General features: G+C 42.4%; 1 protein-coding gene across 1 annotated transcript in view; it reads left to right on the forward strand.

Moving 5' to 3' along the window:
- The window catches only part of DCAF5 (DDB1 and CUL4 associated factor 5), an 87434-nt gene that overhangs the window by 20450 nt on the left and 44845 nt on the right, over positions 1–22139 (forward strand). Inside the window, exons 4-5 of the mRNA XM_075927343.1 lie at positions 840–979; positions 9460–9589. Of these exons, the coding sequence (XP_075783458.1) occupies positions 840–979; positions 9460–9589 (270 nt within the window). The remainder of the gene's footprint in view (positions 1–839; positions 980–9459; positions 9590–22139) is intronic.

Raw genomic sequence — 22139 nt, forward strand, 5'->3', positions numbered from 1 at the left:
TAAGACAAGAGAGGAAACTCTGCTTGAGTCCTTGTTTTGCTGCTGTATGTTGGATAAAGCTCACATGTGAGGAAAGGCTGTTAGGAGTTTGGGAAGTCTTTTTTTCAGCTTGTTTTCCATGTCAGAAATTCAGGTGTAGCCTATCCTGGAAGATAACTGTCTGAAGAATTAGTGAAATGACATACCAAAAGGAAAGCTGTGTAGCTGAGACTTCTTAAAACTGTTCTTTTTAACAGTCAACTAACTCCAGTGATTGACAGATCTTTACATGAAAGCAAGCTTGTATTTAAAGAATCAAGACTCCCTACTTCCTTGTCCCTTTTTAGTTAAGAAATGAAAACTAGGTATTCCTAGGAAGTTCTTGGAATGTAATAAGCTTCAGAGCTGTTAAGAGCACAGAATGTTAGGCCAAACTCATTTCTCATCTTAAATATTATATGAATTTATCCTATTTTTAAAATATTACTTTTATCCTGTTCCCATTAGTCACAACTGAGTATTTTATATTAATCCTGTTTATAATTACTAGTATATTAGTAACTTTTAGCCTTTAAAAGACTGAAAAGAAAAAGGAACTGACTTAACATAAGTTTTGCAATAAGTAAGCTATGCAGCCTCACTCTTGTAGCCACCTGCACACTTTGAAGGCTTTTTGTGATGGATATGTAGGTATTTAGTTAGCAAATACTGTTTAATTTAATCATAAAAACTTCATATCTAGTTTGAGCAGTGTTAATCTAGTTGCTCAATATTGCCAGGTGACAAAGTTATGGCTAGCAATTGCCTCCTGAAACAATGTACAGCAAAAGGAAGGAAAATAATGTGTGTTTGTCTTGCAGCACTGAGACCTTGGATGTGTTTGCACATGAAGATGCAGTATATGGCCTTTCAGTGAGTCCAGTGAATGATAACGTTTTTGCCAGTTCATCTGATGATGGCCGGGTTCTCATTTGGGATATCAGAGAGTCTCCTCATGGAGGTGAGAACTGTAGGCTGAAGAGAGTATTACTGTATAGAAAGAGCTCTTGAATGAAGAAAATCTGCTATTTTGGGGGTGGGGAAGGTGTGTTGTACATGACTTGTGTGTGGTAGTGATTTGCTGTTCTGTCTGGGTGCCATTTGACAAGCCCTGATATCCCTCTTTTCTTTTTTCCTTCTTGGATCTGTGGAAAATGTTGTAATCCTAAGCAGAGGGAGGGAGGCAGTGCTTTGGGGTCAGCTGCTGAAGCTGGCCCCTGGGCCAAGCTACTTGTGAGGCTTGCAGGTGGTAAGCCAGGTAGTGTTGGCTGTGCTGCTGAAGACTGCAAAAGATTGGGGCAGGAACTTTGGGGGGGGAAAGTGGAGTAGGGGCAGGGCCTCAGAGTCTGGTTGCCAGCTATTAGAAAGATGCTAACCCTAATATAGCACAGGATTGCCAGCCTTCATGGTTTCAAATATCTGACCACAAAGATCATGTTTAATTTAAAACTTTTTTTTTCTACATGTATGCATTCAAGGAGCCTATCCCATCTCCTAACAATTGGAGCATGTGAACGCTCCTTTTTCTTTTCCCTCTCCTTTTGTCCATTTTTAAAAGCATGTTAGAAAAAAGAAGTGTCTTCTAAAAATCAGTTTATTCCAGTCTGAGATTAAAATGCTTTAATTATAATCATATGGTTATTGCATGGTGTTACTACACAGCTGAATAAGATTGTGTAGGTGCCCAAACTGTGCTTCCATATCTTAACGTGTTCCTAGGGTTGCCAGGCATTCTGTTTTAAAGCACAATGCCCAGTCAAAAAGGGACCCTGGTGGGTCTGGTCAGCACCACTGTCTGGGCTGTTAAAAGTGCGGCTGGTCCCAGACAGGCTGGGTGTGGGAGGGAGTTCAGAGTGTGGGTGCTGGGCAGCGTTCACCTCCAGCACGTCACAAGAAGTGGTAACATGTCCCTGTGGCAGACGTAGCCAGGGAGGCTGCACATGTTGCTTCTGAGTGTTGGCTCTGCCCCTACAGCTCCCATTGGCCATGATTCCCAGCTAGTGGGAGGGTGGAGCTGGCACTCAGTGGCAGTGCTTGGAGCTTCCCTGGCTGACCCTGCTTCTAGGAGCCTCAGGGCTTGTAATCGTTTCCCGGGAGGTGAGTGAGGAAAGCACTGCCTGGAGCCTACACCACTTCCTGCACCCAAACTCCTTGGAACCTAAACCCTAACTCCTTTACCCCTGTCCAGAGCCCCCTCACCCTCCCATACCCCAACCCACCACCTTCGTTTGGAGCCCTCTCCCTTATTTCTGGCCTCACTCAGAGGCCACACCCACAGCTTACCCCACCCCAGCCTTTTGAAAATGAGTGAGTGAGGGTGGGGGAAAGCAAGCAACAGAGGAAGGCAGGGGGTAGGAAAGAATGGGGCAGGGAAGAATGTTTTCTGCAGATAGGAAATTGGCAATGTTAGTTCTCTTTAAATTTCATTTAAATATGAATTTCTCAGTGATATAAAGATCATTTGGGAGATAATTACAATATCCTGTGGTATATCACTCTAAATGACCATTTTATATTCTCATCCTTAACTCCATTTTAAAATAGTTTGTTTGTCTGGAAATTTAATTCAGAATGTTCTACCGGCCACTGCAGTAATTATTTCCTTTGTCTCCTCCCTGATTTCACATCAATTTCCTCTTATTGCCCTCTAATATAACTTATTTTAGCATAAAGTAGGGATGTGAAAGTGTAACCATGTAGATGGTTAATGGATGAGCCTGAGTTTTAGTTAACATTCATTGTTATATTCAGGTTCCTAGCATGCACTGTCTCCCCAGGAGCTGTCTCCCTTCCTTCCCCACTGCTGCCTCTGTTTCAGAGGCAGCAGCATGGGGAGGAGGGCAGACAGGAGCTGGCACTGGTTCCCATGGAGCCAACTGCTACCCAGTATGTATCTGTGTAACCACTGAAACTTTGGGGCAGATACAAAAGTAATTTGGTTCCAGAGGGAATACACTGAACTAGTTAATCTGCTAGTGATCCTGCCCACTAAAATATCAGTGCCCCCCACTTCTGGAGTTAATGCAGCTGCCAGTGACTATCAGGGTTGCAGGCAAACCCCTCTGGCCTGCATTCTCGGGTTCTAGATTAAATTGAGTTGTTGCACTAGATAAGAGAGACCATCAAAATTACCTATACTAAATGCAGTTTCTGTATGCAACTTGAACTAAAAAATTTCCTTTTGAGATTACTGAGTCATTAATTTGACTCATAAAATGTTCTGCTTCTTTATTTACAGTTTCTTCTTTGAAAAGGTGTTTTCTGTGTATGTGTGCTTATTTTGTGTTCAGGTTCTTTCCTATATTCAATTTAATGTGATAGAACAAGTACTTGCCTGGGAAATTTTGCTTTTTATATGTATATGTGTATATATAAGTGCCTTAACATAGTACTTTTAATAGGGGTTCTTGCTTTTAAATCTTTGCTAAACAAAAATATAGGTAGTATCTCCATATATATCTTGTAGAACTGGAAGGGACCTTGAAAGGCCATCAAGTCCAGTCCCCCTGCCTTCACAGCAGGACCAGGTATCATCCCTGACAAATTTTCCCCAGATCCCTAAATGGCCCTCTCAAGGATTGAACTCACAATCCTAGGTTTATAGCAGGCCCATGCTCAAACCACTGAGCTATAAACCATGCTCAAATTAAAATCCACAACCTTTTTTGAACCCCACATAAATGTAAAAATATTCTGTGGTATATATGCTGAGTGCTCTATACAGCTTGGTTTAGTGAAGATGTCTAACATTTTGATCTAGGCTTGATTCAGTTTTCAAACTGCGTTTCCTCTCCCTTAGAGGACCTGCAAAAAGTAGTGAAGTTTGATTAAAACACTTCTACTGCATTTGGGGTTTTGTAAAACTATTTATTTTAATCTTCAATTTTGGAACTAAACTACTTGATAGTGTATCTCTAACAGTTCCACTATTGGGTAAGCATACAATTAGGCTTATTAAAATACATTATATTGAGTGTACCTCTTAATCCCTAACTAAACAGGTAGGTAAACTAACTAACCAACCAAACAAAACCCATCCTCATTTAATATCTGTTTCTGAGCAGTTAAGCCAGGTCTACATTATGCAAGAAAGTCGACCTAAAATACTTAACTCCAGCTACACGATTCTTGTAGCTGGTGTTGACGTACCTGAAGTTGACAGTTTGTGGTGCCCCACTGTGAGAGGTCAACGGACACCTTGCAACCCTGTGGAGTACTGGGGTTGACAGTGGTGCCATCAGCAGTTGATTTAGTGGGTCCTTGCTAGACCTGCCAAATCAAAACTCTGAAGATCAATCTTCTGAGCATCGTTCTCAAGGTAAGTGAAGGCAACCTCTCAGACTGTTAAGTCTTGTTTGAACTGGGAAAACTACCTGTTGCTGACAATAAGTGTTAAGAGATGAAATTGTATTTAGCATGTGGCTCAGCTCAGTTTTAACAAAGGCTTTTGAAATCATTTGTACCTGCATGTGCTTGCAATTAAACCATTAAACTTCAGCTGTACCTGTCACTGACACTCATTTAAGAGATGGCCTTTTAACCAACCTGGAGCATGATTGCACTGGAATCATTTGAGACCATTCTGGGCCCATCTCTTAAGAGACTGATTGATAAGAATGGTCTTTTGTTCAGAGGTTATTGGGTATCAGTATAAAGTCTGCATGTTTTCTAGTGGTTAAAATAGAAACAAATGGGCTGTGTCTACACTGGGCCACTTATTCCGGAAAAGCAGCTGTTTTTCCGGAATAACTTGCCAGCTGTCTACACTGGCCGCTTGCTTTTCCGGAAAAGCAATGACGATCGACTGTAAAATTGTCAGTGTTTTTCTGGGAAAAACTATGCTGCTCCCGTTTGGGCAAAAGTCCTTTTCCGGAAAAACTATTCCAGAAAAGGGCCAGTGTAGACAGCACAGTAGTCTTTTCTGCAAAAAAGCCCTGATCGCGAAAATGACTACCGGGGCTTTTTTCCGGAAAAGCGCGTCTACATTGGCCACGGACACTTTTCCGGAAAAAGTGCTTTTCCGGAAAAGCATCCTGCCAATGTAGACGCGCTTTTTCCAGAAATACTTATAACAGAAAACTGTTCCGTTTTAAGCATTCTCGGAAAAGGGTGCCAGTGTAGACGTAGCCATGGTGAACAGGAGCCTCCATACATATTTAAGTCCTGAGCCTGCAATCATTTGCTACAAGATGTAGTGCTCACCACTATAAGGAATCTCACCTGACTTCAATGGGACTACCTATGGTAGTGAGCACTATGCCTGCTAATAAATGTATGCAGTGTCAAAATGCTTAATGTCTGGAAAACTCCTTTAAAATACCATCACATATAAGCTGCTATTAAATATTCTGTTTTAGCCAACAGCCATAGAGTTGAGTTGAATTCTTCTTCCCCCTTCCTCCCCCCACCCCAATCTTTTGCATACCTTTTTCCCTTTAAAAACCTATTTCCTCGTGCTTTAGAAGGGATGGTATTAAACTTCTCATGAAAGGAACAAACCTTTTCATATTGCTATGTGTAAGAGCTGCAAGTGTGGAAATAAAGCAGAAGAGAACAATAACCAAATTAGTCGATTTAAATGAATAAAGATTTAATTTGGATGGTATAATCTGTTTTCTGTAAATTAGGAGAAAAAATACCTGTTGAAGTACAGTAGTTTGCCTTTAATGCAGGTGAAACTCCAGTGGTTAGTTATAGTAATTTGTCCAAGTGTATATTTGCCAAATGACAGGGTTTTTTTTGTTTTGTTTTAAATTTAGTAGTCTGACACTGTTCCAGTATCTCCATTCTGTGAATGGGGTCTGTGTGTCTTAGTGAGGGCTGCTGTTTTAATGATACAGCATGTAAGTGCCAGCAGGGACCAGATTTGATGATGTAAACTGAAAGGATCAGCTTCACCATTTAGTCTGCTTTTCAAACTGTCTGGACTAGAGCCAGCCTTAATGCTTTTGGATGGGCTTGCAAAACAAATGTTTGCCCCTCTTCTCTTCCTCAACATAATCCTGATTGTTCTACTAAGCACAGGATAGTCTTGGCCAGAGTGCTCCAAATATAACAGATACTCTAGAAAAATGGGAGGGAGAAATTTAGGCCTGCAGCTTAAATTGTGGACTGTGCTTAGCTGTCACCAGATTTAAAAAAAAAAAGACACTTAAGGACCGTTCTCTAGATCATATGCTTTAGAAGCTGTTAGGCCTGCAGTCACTAGAGGGTTGTGTGCACCTCCCCAGTAGGATTGCCAGGTGACCGGTTTTCACCCAGACAGTTTGGTATTTTGGCCTTCCGTCCAGTTTAAAAAAAAAAAAAAAAAAAAAAAAAAACGGAATACTAGACATGTAAAATGTCTGGTATTTTCTGTCTTCCTCAGACGAAAGGCCAGCGGCATCTGCGAGAGTAGGGGGAGCGAGGAGCGTGGCAATTTAAAGGTGCAACGGCTGAAAAAGATGGGGCTTGCCTGCCAGGGGATGGATGTGAGAGCAGAAGCAGAGGGAGATTTGGCTTCCTTGGGGGCGGGGCTCCCTTGCTCTGTCTCCCGCCCTCCCCACAGCCCTGCACCGAGTTACAAAGGGAAAAGAAACTCGGGGAGGGGGAAGGAGACTTTCCTGAAATGAAAGTGAAATTGGCTCTGCAAGACTGTGACCAGCCCAGCTGCTTGGAACTCGCCGGCCATGGCCAGGGAGGCGCCGTGCCCTTCCTGGTGCGGGTGGAGGTGGACTGGGGGGCCCAGGGCTCCCCAAGAGCCCGTGGAAGAAATTCCTGTGTGAAGCGATCTGGGGGGGAAGGGAGTGAGTGAGATCCAGGAGCGGCCCGGCCAGGTCCTGGTTTGCTTCGCCCAGCAGGAAGGTAGTGGGGGGGGGGTGAGTCCAGTCGTTTGGCTGGGTCTGTAGTTTGGGCCACAAATGCCTGATCAAACACATGTATCTGGAACCTAGGGGAGTGATTGTCCTGCAGCGCAAGAGAGTCTCTGGCTCACGGCCCATCCCTTGTCCCAGGGAATCCCTCTCAAATGTGCCTCCCACCAATCTCGCCTGGGAGCCCGAGCTACTGTCCCCGTGTTAGGAGCTGTGCGCTAGCCTGGCCTTTGACTGAGGAGATGGGTATAAGAATGGTCAGACTGGGTCTAGGCCAGTGTCCTGTCTGCCCACAGCGGCCAAATTGGGTTGCCAGGTGTCCGGTTTTTGCCCGGACAGTTCGATATTTTGGCCTTATGTCTGGTAAGAAAAAAAACCAGCATGTCTGTTTTTTTCCATTTTTCTTGGGTGTAAGGCTGGCGGCATGCGCGGGCGGAGGGAGCGAGGAGCATGGTAATTTAAAGGCGCAGTGACTTCTCTTTTTTTTGTCCCTCAACCAATTTTTCTCTGCCTGTTCAGGATTTTTTTGTGAAGGTATCTGGCAACCCTAATAAACTGTAGCACTTGTAATAGCTTTTCATAAACTTGAATCACCAGAACAACACTATAAAATAGAAACAATTCCCAGACTGTAAAATTGAAATAAGTTGGAGGCTGAGATTTGGCCTAAGCTACAAGGGAGTCTCTATTAAAATACTGGATCCGTATCTGTCCTGTGCTTGGTGAATTAGACTAGGCTCCTTTTGTATTCTGTTCACCTTTCTCCCGGTTATGGCTACAGGTTACACTAGCTGTTCAGAGGAGGCTCTTGGCTCAACTGCAGGTGTCTTACATATATCATCAATGGCAGCCATTGACGTCTGTTGGGCTGCAGAATGGTTAAAAGTATTCCCAAAAAACAAGTCCATTTTGTGAGCACCAAAGGCCTGTTATGGATAACCACTGGGTAGTACACTATGAATAATCTGATCATTTGGGATGAAATATAGCAATAATTCTCAAACCTAGTGATCAATGTTTGATATCCAGGCTTTAATGAATAGGTTTTGAAACTTCTTTTTTTTTTTTTTAAAAGCAAAACAAACCACCCCTCTGGCTTGAAAATAACTCCAATCTTTATAGCTTTCTAAAATATTTGATTGCTTGCAAATGGGAAATCCAGAAGTCAGTCTGTTTAAAGCAACTTATTCTTCCATTTCCAGTGATTTTATAATGGTGGAGTAGCTCCTCTTCAAACTGGATGGCAGAGACTTGTGTTTCTTTTAATACTACACTTCTCAAACGTCCCAAATTGGTTAGGTGCCACATTTGTAGCAGGTAGTATACAGACACTGGGGCTACATCTACACTGCAGGCGTTTTGCGCGAGAACTGCTTTGCTCAGGAGTTCTTGCGTAAAAGTACTTGCGCAAGAGCGCGTCCACACTACCATGTGCTTTTGCGCAAGAGATGTGCTTTTGCACTAGAACATCCATGGCAGTGTGGATGCTCTCTTGCGCAAGAAAGCTCTGATGGCCATTTTATCCATAAGGGTTTCTTGCTCAAGAAACCCATTACCCATCTACACTGCCTTCTTGCACAAGAGGGCTTATTCCTCATGGGGAGAGGCATAACTCTTGCACAAGAAACCCTCTTTTCCAACACTTTACTGTAAATGTACTTGCGCAAGAACACATGTGCAGTGTAGATGCTCCGCAAGTTTTTCCACAAGAACAGCCAGTTTCCCTGGCCAGCCCCACTCTCCCCGCTCCCCTCATCCCAGCTAGCCCTGCTTCCTGCCGGCCGGTTCCTTCCCCCAGTCTCCCCCGGCCAGCCCCGCTCCCCTCCTGGCTGGTCTCTTCCTCCACCCCTCATCCCCCCTCCCCCACCCCATCTGAGATCAAATGTATCCGTGGTGTGTGTGTGTGTGTGTGTGTGTGTGTGTGTGTGTGTGTGTGGTGTTTTTTTTAATCATCTGGTAACTCTAATTGTGATCTTTAGAGAATTTCTGATGTTCAGAATATGAGCTAGTAATTTGTGGAGAGATGGCTTCTCACATGGTTCTTACTCTTCCTGCATGTTTCTAGATGCTAAATTTAATTAAGTAATGTTACTTTTTCTATGTGAGCAACTACTACATCTGCTTTCTGTGAATAGGGAGGTCTCAAGGAAATCTTATTCCTTTATGTAAATATGTGGTTTGCACTGTGAAATTTTTGAGAACTGCTAATTTAAGAAGAAGCCCCTGACTTAAAAATTCTCTTATCTGATAAGCTTGTGCCTTCCATCTTAATGAGATTTGAAATTTTGGCTCTGTACAGTGTTATGGCCTTAAATGGTTCTGTTAAAATTCTCTGTGTAGGATTCTATGTGGAAAATTCTCCTAAGGGATTCTTTTCAACATTGAGCATACATGACATGTGGGAGGATTTTAAAATATCATTTACATTGTTTAGATTGTGTTTAGCTTCAGAATCTGCGGGGAAATGTTTCTATTTCCAAATAGTGATCTGAAAATACAGTATAGTGAGTTGTAAAATCATTGCAACAGAACAGTTATATGTGGTGTGTGTTCGTATGTTTGAAAACTGCATTTTTTCCCCCCCCATTAGAGCCCTTCTGCTTGGCAAACTATCCATCAGCCTTTCATAGTGTGATGTTTAATCCAGTAGAACCCAGATTACTGGCTACTGCCAACTCTAAAGAGGGTGTGGGACTTTGGGACATTCGCAAACCACAGAGGTAAGAGCTGTTTTTATTCTTATAGTATATTATGCTGTCTTTTTTTTTTTTTTTAATTTAATCCTCTTTTCCTGGGTACTGCCAAGCCATTCAGCTAGCTGTAGCCCACGCGTGGGGTGGTGAGAGGACCTGAATGAGACAATAAACATTGTAGGACATTAAGTTTAGCAATAATGAAGAATAATTTTTTGGCACACAGGTCTATAACCTATAGCTCTAGAGCCAAATATGGCTCAGTATGGAACCAAATATGGCTCTTTTGTCATACCCAAAATATATGCAACTTTTAAAAATTAACTTTTCATTTTAATTCAAAATTTTAAAAACACCATAATTACTCATGTCGAGATGGTGTTTTTCTGGTCTATTTCACCTTTAACTGTTCATTTTAACAACCATCCATCCTCTCCCCCTCATTAGGGGCCATGCATATTCTCTTTTTATTTGGTCAAGAAATCTTTCCATCATCATTCATGATGGTGAACTCAAACCCCCTAATGGTAAAAATGGAGAAGAGAAAGATATGATGAGTACTGACATTTTCAAAAGGAGCATACAGACTTGTATGCATTTGTGGTTAGGTCTGGATCTCCACACTTTCTCATTTGTAGTGAGAGACAGTAAACAAACCAACCAAGAATTTCATGACAGAACCAGCAGCATTTGCTACAAAATACCCTGAGGGTGAAGCCCGGAAAAAAGCCTGCAAGGAGCTGCAGTGAAAAATGACAACCTTTTGGCATGGTCAAAAAAGGTGGGAGCTGAAGCTCTGCAAGTTTTGCAGACTCATACAGCGTTATTTGGGGACGCCTTTCACTGACGGGTTTATGTGAAGAGATGAATGCTAAAAATTGGTCTTGAACTTTTGATTAATTTCACAAGGACAAAAATCTTACAGAATATTCAAGACATACCATTGACACAAACCGTTCATGACAGAGCTGTGAAAATGGCCCATCAAATTGACAAGGAACAAATGCAAAATTTGAGTACAGCTACTTATTTTTCATTTGCTTTGGACAAGACAACTGACATGTGACGTTAATCAGTTGTGTATTCTGGGATGATAAGTTTGTGGAAGTGCTGTGCGCAAAGAAATGATTGAGATTACCAATTAAAAAAATCAAAGAAGGGGCAAAGACATTCCTAGAACTAAAATGAACTTTGTAAACGAGAGAAATACGGTTGGATAATCTTGTGTCTGTGTGTATGGACAGTGTACCTAGCATGGGCAACACATACAGGGGATTCTTTTATCTTGTCAGAAAAGCTAAACCGCCCACGTTTGAACTTTCATTGCATTGTACATCAGGAGGCACTTCGTGTGCAATCTTGTGGAATTGACCTTGGAAATGTAATGGGACTGGTCAATCACACTGTGAATTGAATTCTTACCTAAGCCCTGATTTACCATCAATTTCAGTCACTGTTCAAGGAAGAAGATTCCAAATACCCTGATCTACTAATTCACAATGTTCGCTGATTATCTCATGGAAAAGTTTTGTCTTGTTTTGACATCTGCATTAATGAGAATAAGTCATTTTTGGATATAAAGGTTGTCAAACACGTCAGGCTTTTAGACTTTTTGACTGGTTGCTCAAGTTTTACTATCTCATCAATATTACCAGTTATTTGACTGAGAGAAACCTTAAGCTACAAGGGTAAGGAAATACAGTCCTGACCCTGCAGCAGGCAGTGTTTCGATTTTCAGTCAAAATGACTGTATTTATGAAAGATATTGAGTGGCACATTTTGGAAGATTAGAAAAGTTTCATGATTCGTATCAGAAAGAGAGAGTCCAAATAACTGCTGTGATTTGCAGGAGCTTGCCGGGTTTATTTCTGATCTCCTGATGGCATTCTAGTCTTGTTTTGTTGACTTGCAAACAACAGTGTTCTGTTTAAGTTTATGATTTGTCCACAAAGTGTCCAATGAACTGGATTCGACAGTCCATTCCAGGCATCTGTCAGCAATTTGCAAATGAAAATAGATTTCAAGGAGTCAGATATCTGGGTGGAAAAATTAATCAAGCTGAAGTCTGTTTTGGAATGCCTTGCTTGACAACGTGCAGAATTGGCAAAACTGCACAAATAGTCTGACAGAAGAAAATGGAGCACAATGATAATCTTTCTAAGTTTGCAGAATCAGAACTTCCTGTCACATACAACACCATGCAGAATGTTAGTATGGCCTTCCTTGGAATGTTTGGCTCCACCTGTGTGTGAGCAGGCTTTCTCTCATTTGAATCCCATCAAAGGTAAATTGCACTCACAACTGACAGCCTGAATGCATGGATGAAGCTGAATTTGATCAGTTATGATATAAACTTCTAAGAAGTGTGTGTGGGGGGGGAGGGAAATGCAGCAGAAGTCCCATTAAATAAAGACCTTGAGTACAATGTTTCATTTATGCTGCTATTAATAATCATGTCAATTATTAGTAATATTAAGTTGTATATTTTCAATCCTACAAATGGGCATTCTTATACTAGCTCTTTGTTGACCACTTGTTCTGAATTTTGATGTAGTTTGGCTCTTTGGCTTGAAAAAGTTGTCAACTCCTATTTTAGCGCACATAGTAGAACCTTGATTCTACAAAACTCCTTTACAGGGCTTTGTCTTGCCAGGAGTTTTGGAAAGCTTCTAGGGCTCACCAAGCTTTTACGATGGCATCTTAACTTTGATGCACTAATATACTGGTAGAATGAGCAGCCTCAGTGGAAGCTAGTTGTTTTTGATTAACTGGAGGAAAAGACATCAGTCTTCAAAGTGTCTGGTTTGGGTGTGCTGACCCAGCAGCAACTCCCATTTAGCCAAGGTTTCAGATACTCAGGAAGTCCTATGGATACAGAGAATTCTATTGTATAATTCTATCTAATTTACCATTATTTTATACTTCTAGCAAAAATCTCATTTTAAATTTGTACTTTAGGGATGTCCTTAAGATAAACTAATGTGCAGCATCTGAGTGTGGTATGTGTAGTTGGGCTTTTTCTGTTAGAGCTGCTTGTGTGTGTGTGTGTGTGTGTGTGTGTGTGTGAGAGAGAGAATGTTTTCTCCCTTTTTACGAATTTAACTTTTTTTTTTTCTTGATCAGCATAACATGAGAATTCTTTTGAGCGGTTCAAGTAAACATACAAAATTTCCATTTGTTTTTTTTTTCCTGTTTTGTTTTTGGAAATATGCAAATATCATGAGTAAGAGTAAGGAAAATTGGCACATGCAGATTAATAGAGACTTCCAAGACCATGAATTTACAGTGACTTAGTGTCTATAACCCCAGATTTACAATTTTCCACTGACAACTGCACATTTTTGTATTTGTTGCCTACTGGTAGGGCAGACCAATCTTCATCTAATGGAGTTAGATTAGGACTGCCTCTTTAGAAAACTAATTTAAGACATCCATTGTATGATAACAAATGATGGACGTGTGTGTGCGTCCGTCCGTCCGTGACCTAGATTTGATTGGGACTTTCCCAGCTATGGAGCTCTCATTTGGAAGATCTATGAGAGTCTATCATTGACTGATTGTCTTACAATGTCGTCAGTTACATACCAAATATCTAGCCAGAATAGAGTGAAATGTGCTCTCCCAAATGGATGGATGGGATGTGCAGGGCTAGCATAATGAGAAAGTAGCAAAAATTGTCATTAAGGCAACAGAAACTACCTTGAATAAATGTGCATGATCAGGTTTGGGTAAGAAGCTGCCAGCAGGCCAGATCCGGCTCACCAAGCCAGCAGAGCTGGCCCATAGCTGCCTCGCTGGGATCTTAAGCATAGCGCAGCGGCAACCGCTTTAATGTAATGGCTCTATTTTGGGAGCAAGGAGGGAGGCTTTGTACTGTCCCGCCCCTCAGCAAAATCGCTCAGCTCTCATTGGCCAGTTTCTGACCAATAGCAGCTGAGATTTTGCTGGCAGCAGGGGCAGCCTCCTCCCACCCCATCATTCTGCCGGAGCAGAGCCTCCTGGAGCAGCTTGTGACAGCTAACTTCAGGTTCCTGCAGAGCTGCTGATTGGGAGCTGCTTAGGTAAGTGCCTCCCAGGCAGAACCTGCCTCTGGTGCGCGCACACACTCCAATTACCTGCCCAAGGCCACCACCCAAACTCTCTGTATCCCCTTCACCAAGGTCACAATTCCCTTCCATCCCTTCCTAGAGCCTCTCCCTCAGGCCAGAATCCTCTCCTGTACCCATACTTCCTCCTGAACTCTGCACCCCAAGCCTCTGCCCCAGATCATAACCCCCTCCTTTACCCAAACTCCCTCTCATTCCACACCTCCTCCTGCACCCCAGTTTCCTACCCCAAGCTCCCTTCTGCATCCAACCTCTGTCCCAGACCCCAACTCCCTTGGTAGAAATGTGGCCCTTGATGACTTGCCAAAATCTTGGCGTGGCCCCCATAAATTTATTGCCCATTCCTGTGCAAGGTGGTACCATTTTTTATGCATGTATTAACTTTTTTTTCTGGCCATAATAACACACTCTTGCTGGTCATTTTCACATTTAGACATTTATTTCCATTTTGTTAGGTCTCTTAGGGTAAGTCTACACAACAGGGCTTAACTCAGAATAAGCTATGCAAACTGAGCTACATCAATTGTGTAGTTTATTTAGAAATAGCTTATTTTGAAATTGGGAGCATCTATACAGCACTTATTTCAATATAGAGCACTCTTCCTCTGACTTCCTTTATTCCTCCTACAATGAGAGTTACAGGAGTCGAAATAAGAAGTTCTCCAGCTTGACAGTATTTCGAAATAACTGTCTGCTGTGTAGACACGGACTATGATATTTCGAAATAACGTTGCTGTGTAGATATACCCTTAGTTGTTATCTAGGGATTAAATAATGACTTCCTCTGAACTTGGTGTGCTGCTTTGTCACCAACTTCTAGAATAACAAAGATCTATAATCTTAGGACACTGAACTGCCTCACTGATTAGCCTTAGTGATATGTAATTTACTGCAAATTGGAGAGGGAAGGGAAGGAATAACAACTTTGGATGTGATTTCACAGGGCACTAATTTTAATCAACACTCATACAGCTTTGCTCTTGCTGAGATCCAAAATTGTCATCTTGGAACATATTCAGATTGGTGACTGTCCTTTAGCTCCAACTTATATTGTTCTGGATTTAACAGACTATTATTTTGTTCAACTATAAAATTGTACAGGGAGAAGCTGAATCTGACACATGAAATCCTCATTTAGGATACGTTTCTGCATCCTTTCCTTAAGAAAAATTCCCATAATTGACTTCAGAGAGTTTTTTCACTGACTAAGGACTGCAGGATTGGACCTTGACTGGACTGCATATGTTAAAAGCAGAGTGTAGTAGACCAAATATTCTGTTTCGCACATGTTTAAAAAGTTAAAGTAACTCACTGAGTTAAGCATGTGTTTAAAGACAGGATGCCTTCTCTACACTAGACTCTTCTGTGTTGGCTAACTTTCTAACTACCATATTATCGCATCCTTAAACTCTAGTCTATACAAAACTTTTGTGTAATGTCAGAATTACACCTCACTTTTTCTAGTTGACTACACGGGAGCATGTTTTGTGATATAGCAACTAGGGATGTAAAAATTGTTTAAAAAGGTAAGTTCATCTGCTAAAAATCCTAGTAGTTACATGGTTATGTGTGCTGTGGGCACTGCTGTATAACTTTTTATATTTGGCTTTCTAGGAGCCGGCTGCTCCCAGGCAGCTGGTGTGTAACTGTAATGGAAATAGATAAGCTGCGGCTTATCAGTTAACTGTTTAAATGGTTACACATTGCTATCCTTAATAGCAACTCCTGCCTTCCCCCTCCCCCTTTCCCTTCTCTTTTCCCCCCTCGCCCCCCTTGACTCCCTAGCTAGCTGGGATGGTGAGAAGGAGTCAAAATAGAGTGTAAATGGATACATCTAGGAACTAAGAATGAACTCCATTCAGGATGGCGTACTCTATCCACCATCACCGCCCTCATAGATTTCTTCAGTCAGCTGAACATGAACTCTCTATGTGATGCTATGGCCAAAAGAGCTATTGCAATCTTTGGAGGTAGAAACTGGGCAAGTGTGGAAGGAATACGGTTGCTATATTACCTCCTGTACTTCTCACTAACATTACTGTCCCTAGAATACTGCATCCAGTTTTGGTGTCAACAGTTCAAGATGACTATTGAATGGACTGGTTTAGCAGGCAAAAGTATTACAAGATCCAGTGACTAGCAATTGAAGCTAGACAATTTCAGACACTAAATAAGCCATAGTTTCTTCATTACCACAAAGTTGTTCCAATAGTTAGTTGTTTCCCTATAACTGGTGATTTTAAAATACATGCTCTAGTTCAAACAACAATTACTTTGGGAAAGATCTATGGCCTATAGTATAGAAGAGATCCTAGATAATCAGGGGTCCCTTCTAGCCTTACACTCTATGAATTAGCTGGGTTATGACCACAGGTTATTTTGTTCCAAAATACAACAGTTTCCATTTCCTCTAAGGAGAAGGAAGCTTTCTGTTTGTCAGCCCCAGAGAATATAACAACCATGATGCTACAAGAAGCAGCACTCTTCACCACTTCTAACTTAATCATAAAAACTGTAAGGTATTTTTAAATTTCTGTTCTGCTGTATGAGTACAACTTGTCCTTAGCTTTGAAATAGATCGGCCTTTGATTTAGCACAAGACCATAACGGTTTTCTAACCATTGCTGTGCAGTGATAAAATGAAAAGCCAACCTTTCCTCTAAATATGTTGGGAAAGATAGGGGCAGTTACAAAGCTTGAGATAGGACTCAACAATTTCATTGGTCAAGTCTTAATTTTATTGTGTGCTGACTAAGCTAAATTAGATCCTGTGTTCCCTGTAAGCTGTGGGCTTGTGTGGCTGCTCAGCAGAGATTCCAGTGCCACCCGATGATTGGGTGAGTGCCCACAACTGGGTTTGTTTATGTCCTGGTGGTGCACATTGGCACATAGCTCAGGGCACATAAAGAATTTATTCTGCATATGAATGAAAAAAATCTGCACATAGATTGAAAAGATTATAGGGAACATTGGTTATATCCTATATGAGACTGACAAATAAGAAACCAAGAGAAAGAGCTAATCCTTTATATACAAGTCAAGTCAATTAATTGCTTTTCTTTTGGCAAACTGCTTCAACATGACAAATGCATTTAGGGAGTCTTGAGTATGGTACTTTGGCTCCTGAGTCCTAACCTGTGAAGTGCTGATAAAACACAGATAACACTGTATGAAGCGTAGCTGAGGCATAAGGTTGTTTTGTTAAAAGAAACAGATTTCCAAAATCATGGGCCTTACTTATTTTCCCTCTTAAATAATACCTTAGTACCACTGCCTTTTAGGAGTAATCAGCACTACTGTGGGACATCAGTCTAAGTGGGGGCAGGGAACCTTTTTTGAGTCAGGGGCCACTGACCCACAGAAAAATCAGTTGGACTACACACAAGTGGGAAACGGGGGCAGGCGGGGGGGGGGAGGGAAATCCTTCACTATGGCCTCCAACTGAGAAGGAAAAAGACATTCCCCTCACACACCAGAGCCTAGGGCAGGAACGAGCCTAGTAGATTGTGCGCTTTGGCCTCCAGGGGTGCAGCAGGGGGGCTGGTGCACCAGCGTGTCCTCCCCAGTGCTGGGGGGGGCGGGCGGGGCCCTGAGCCTCGGGGGCCAGATACAGGCAAGCCGAGGGCTGTATCCAGCCCCCAGGCCTGAGGTTCCCCACCCCGGTCTAAGTTATGCAGCTTCAGCTACATTATTCACATACAGTAGATGAAGTTGATGTACTTATATCTACTTACCCTAGTGCCTTCACCGCAGTGAGTCAATGGCAGATGTTCTTCCGTTGGCGCTATCTATGCTTCCCATTCTGATGGAGTACCAGAGTCAGTGAGAGAGCTCAGCAGTCGATTTATCACCTTATACTAGCTGCAATAAATTGACATCCCCCCACCCCCGAATTGGTCATTGGTGACATGCCCACAGTGAGCGCTACAGGGGAAAATGCTCCTCTGCTTTTGCAAATCCTGGAGGATGATTGTTCAGATTGAGCTGTCATAAGGTGCTTGTGCCACGAGGTGGTGTATAGAATCTATGTTGCATACCCAAAAACCATGTTTGTGTCTCTTGAAAATAAAGAAGTGTAGTGTACAGAATTGCCTGGAGTAAGTGAATAAGGCAGATTAGACCTGTCCAAAGCAGCAAATATGTAATTACACAGTGTTTTTTAAACTCTCAAGTTTTCTACTTTTTAAAACTGGAACCCAAGGATCTCCTGTTAAAAGGTTATATGTTTTTATTTCAGTTCTCTCCTTTCAGTATAGTCAGATGAGGTTTATTCTTATCTACATCAACTAATTTGGGAATCACTTAAGATCAGAATAATTTAAGCACCTCTTACTTTTGGCCATTTTCCACTTTTAAAATGATCATCAAGTAAAGTGTTTCTTAGTGCTTTGGTACTGCTGTTCATGATTTGGATGCTGAGCTTGTGTGCCTCATTCTTGAAGGGGGAATATTCTAAATGCTGTCCAGGAACAGCATGTCTCATGTAGTTGAGTGAAAGTGGGAGGAACTGACTAATTTCTTGAGGGGATTTGTTACTGAGATACGGAACTCCTCCTCTATAAGAGACTGGTTCAAATCCAACTAAGTTTGTAGTAAGTAAAAGTTACCATCTTATGGCTGTCTGTACTATGTCTTCTAGCTTGTGTCACAAGTCAGTCTTTCAGTTAGGTGGCTATTCACATTAACACAGTAGCTTTAACTACCACTTAAAAATCAAACAAAAAGCAACTCCTAAAATCAAATCCTCTCTTAATTGCTTGTAGACCACCTTTCCTCCGCTAAGAAAAAGCTGTTGGCTTAAATAATTGTTTAAATTAAGCTGAACCTGAGATGATTCAGACAACTTAAAAAATCTAAACTAAGAGTGGTGGCCTAATGAATCTAATCCAGTGGTCACCAACCAGTAGATTGGGAGCTACTGATAGATCTTAAAGCCTTTGACAGGTGATCCTGACAGGTTTGGCTAGGAGGCTGGCACTTCATTTGCCCCTCAGCACTGCTGTGCTGGTTCTGCCCTTTGCCTTGGAGCTGCCTCCTACCGCCTGGGAGCCTCCTGCTTGCTGTGCAGGGCATGGGGAAGAGGAGGGGATGCTGATATCGGGGTGCCCTTCTCCACTCTCCCTCTCGCCCCCATACCCCATCTCCACAGAGCAGAATGAGGACAGGGATGAAGAGAGTTTTCTGATTGCTTTTGGGAATGGTGCAGGGCTAGGGTAGGGGTGAGCCTATCTTAGCACTACTGTACCACCATCCAGAAGCCACCTGTGGTAAGCACCCTGAACCCCCGTTCTACACCTCAACTCTCTGCCCCAGGCTCAGCTCAGAGTCCCTCCTACACTCCAAATCCTTTAGCCCAAGATAAGAGCCTACATCCCCCTCCCTTCACCCCAGCCGTCTGCTTGCTGCCTGATAAAAGTGAATGAGGATGGGGGAGGGAAGGAGGATGGAGTGAGCAGGGGTGGGGCCTTGGAGAAAGGGTGGGAAGGGGGTGGGGCAAGGGTGTTTGGGTTTGAGGTAAATCCTGGATTAAATTTAAGCACAAGATAACTTTTTGAATTTAAAAAGGTTGGAGACCACTGATCAGGCTCCAACTCAAGATGCTAATATGGATTAGGTCTTACAGCTTCACTCATATTCCAAGCCCAGGAAGTAATTTGCAACCCTGTAGGTAGGGATTGCCTCACATGGTTCAGTAGTGATTAGTTAACTTTCCCATCAATTAAAGATCAGCTCCTTTAATTGGACTTCACAGATGTTTCTTCCTATCTGAATGTCCTGGAAAGGTGGGGGCTATCATGTGAAAATGTAACAAGTGGGGTAAAATTCAGTGTGCCTTCAGGACTCCACTGAAGTCCAAATGAGCATTTCTCATCTGGCTTTTTGAAAGAAAGTACTGAAAAAGTGGCTCTATAGCTCAAAACCAGAACCACTTGTAGAGAGAGGGGGAAGAGAGTGAAAGCATCCTCTTCAATCCCAGAATGGACTCATCCTAACGGTATTAGTGGGAGAAAGGGGAACATTACTGTCTCCTTGATCCACAGTGATAGAAATGTAGCCGTGTTAGTCTGGGGTAGTTGAAGCAAAATGCAGGACAATGTAGCACTTTAAAGACTAACAAGATGGTTTATTAGATGATGAGCTTTCGTGGGCCAGACCCACTTCCTCAGATCAAATAGTGGAAGAAAGTAGTCACAACCATATATACCAAAGGATACAATTAAAAAAATGAACAAATATGAAAAGGACAAATCACATTGCAGAACAGAAGGGGGATGAGGGGGGGCGGAGGGGGAGGAAGGAAGGTAAGTGTCTGTGAATTGATGATGATAAAGGTAGGGAGAGTGGGATGTTTGTGAGCTAATGGTATTACAGGTGATAATTGGGGAAACTGTCTTGGTAATGGGTGAGAAAGTTCAAAGTCTTGTTAAGTCCTTGTTGGCAAGTGTCGAATTTTAACATGAATGACAGTTCAGAGGATTCCCTTTCAAGTGCAGATGTAAAAGGTCTTTGTAGCAGAATGCAGGTGGTCAAGTCATTTAGAGAGTGTCCTTTCTGGTTAAAATGGCAAGAAACTGTTTTCTCTTTGTGATCTTGTCTGATATCTGTTTTGTGGGCATTAATCCTTTGGCGAAGTGTCTGAGATGTTTGTCCAATGTACATAGCAGACGGACACTTTCGGCACATGATAGCATAGATTATATTTCTGGATGCGCAGGAATATGTGTTCTTGATCTTATAACTCACTTGGTTAGGTCCAATAATGGTATCAGCAGAATGAATATGTGGACAAAGCTGGCAACGGGGTTTGTTGCAAGGGAAGGTACCAGGGTTGGTATTAGTGTGGTATGTCCTGTGGTGGTTGGTAAGAATCATCTTGAGGTTAGGTGGTTGTCTGTAGGAGACTATGGGTCTGTCTCCCAGAGCCTCTGAGTTTAGTATCCTGTTCCAGTATAGGCTGTAGTTTATTGATAATGTATTGGACAGGTTTAAGTTGGGGGTTGTAGGTGATGACAAGTGGTGTTCTATTGTTGATTTTCTTGGGTCTGTCTTGAAGTAGATGGTTTCTAGGTATTCGTCTGGCTCTTTCAATTTGCTTTTTTATTTCTCTGGGTGGGTAGTTGAGATTTATAAATGCTTGGTAGAGATCCTGAAGCTTCTGGTCTCTGTCAGTGGGATTAGAGCAGATGCGGTTGTATCAAAGGGCTTGGCTATAGACGATGGATCGTGTGGTGTGTTCTGGATGGGAGCTGGATGCATGTAGGTAACTGTATGAGTCGGTGGGTTTTCTGTAGAGAGTGGTGTCTAATTTTCCATTGTTGATTTGTACGGTGGTGTCCAGGAAGTGGATCTCTCGTATAGAATGGTCCAGGCTGAGGTTGATGGTGGGGTGTAGGTTGTTGAAATCTCTGTGGAATATCTCCAGTGTTTCTTGGCCATGCGTCCAGATCATAAAGATGTCATCGATGTACCGTAGGTAGAGGAGGGGTGAAAGGGGACGGGAGTTGAGGAAACGTTGTTCTAGGTCAGCCATAAAGATGTTAGCATACTGTGGGGCCATGCGTGTACCCATGGCTGTGCCGCTGATCTGGAGGTATAAGTTGTTCTCAAACTGGAAATAATTGTGGGTGAGAACAAAGTTACATAGGTCTGCTATCAGGTTGGCAGTAGTGTCCTCTGGGATAGTGTTTCTAATTGCTTGTAATCCGTCTTCATGTGGGATGTTGGTATATAGAGCTTCTACATCCATGGTGGCAAGGATGGTATTATTGGGGAGGTTATCGATGTTTTGTAGTTTCCTTAGGAAGTCAGTTAATCCTAGCTGTTAGAAGCCATTGGCTTTCAATTAACTGGCACACCTGGCATTAGGCTGTAGATGTGCACCTTTGCAGGGTGTCATTTGTGCATACTAAATTTGTAAGTCAGACTGTATCTTCTCTTCAATAGCTTAGTTACGCTCCTGGGAAGAGCTCTCACTGTGTGGTCCTAACAGTCAGGAAGTTCATCTGTGAAGGTATTCCTGTGAATGAAGCGACCAACTCGGACAGTTGTGCATATGAAATACTTTGGGTTAATACAGGTTGGCTCTTGATGTAGCCCAATCAGCAGTAATCTGTAACAAGCTTGCCAGAAAAATACTATTGGAAGCTGGCTTTGGTTGGCTGTCTGCAAGCTTGCACAACAGTAAACTGCCATCTCCCAGTGATGAGCAACACTGCCACCAAGTGAAATGGATGGGAACTTCAGGTGATCAGTATGTCTGAAAATCCAACCCTTAGCTCCTGATTGTTTTCCTTTTTGCCTCAGTCCTGACTACCTGGTGGCTAGGAGCTAATGGCAACTTGAAGAGTTAACTCCCATGATGCTGGATGCAGTGTAACACCTCTGCTGTACTCTGCTATGCAGTACTACATTTCCCCCCCCCCCCCCCCCCCCCCATCTGGCAAATAAGCTTACTATGGAACCTTTGTTTT

Source organism: Pelodiscus sinensis, chromosome 4 (assembly GCF_049634645.1).
Source record: "Pelodiscus sinensis isolate JC-2024 chromosome 4, ASM4963464v1, whole genome shotgun sequence".
Classification (NCBI taxonomy): domain Eukaryota; kingdom Metazoa; phylum Chordata; order Testudines; family Trionychidae; genus Pelodiscus; species Pelodiscus sinensis.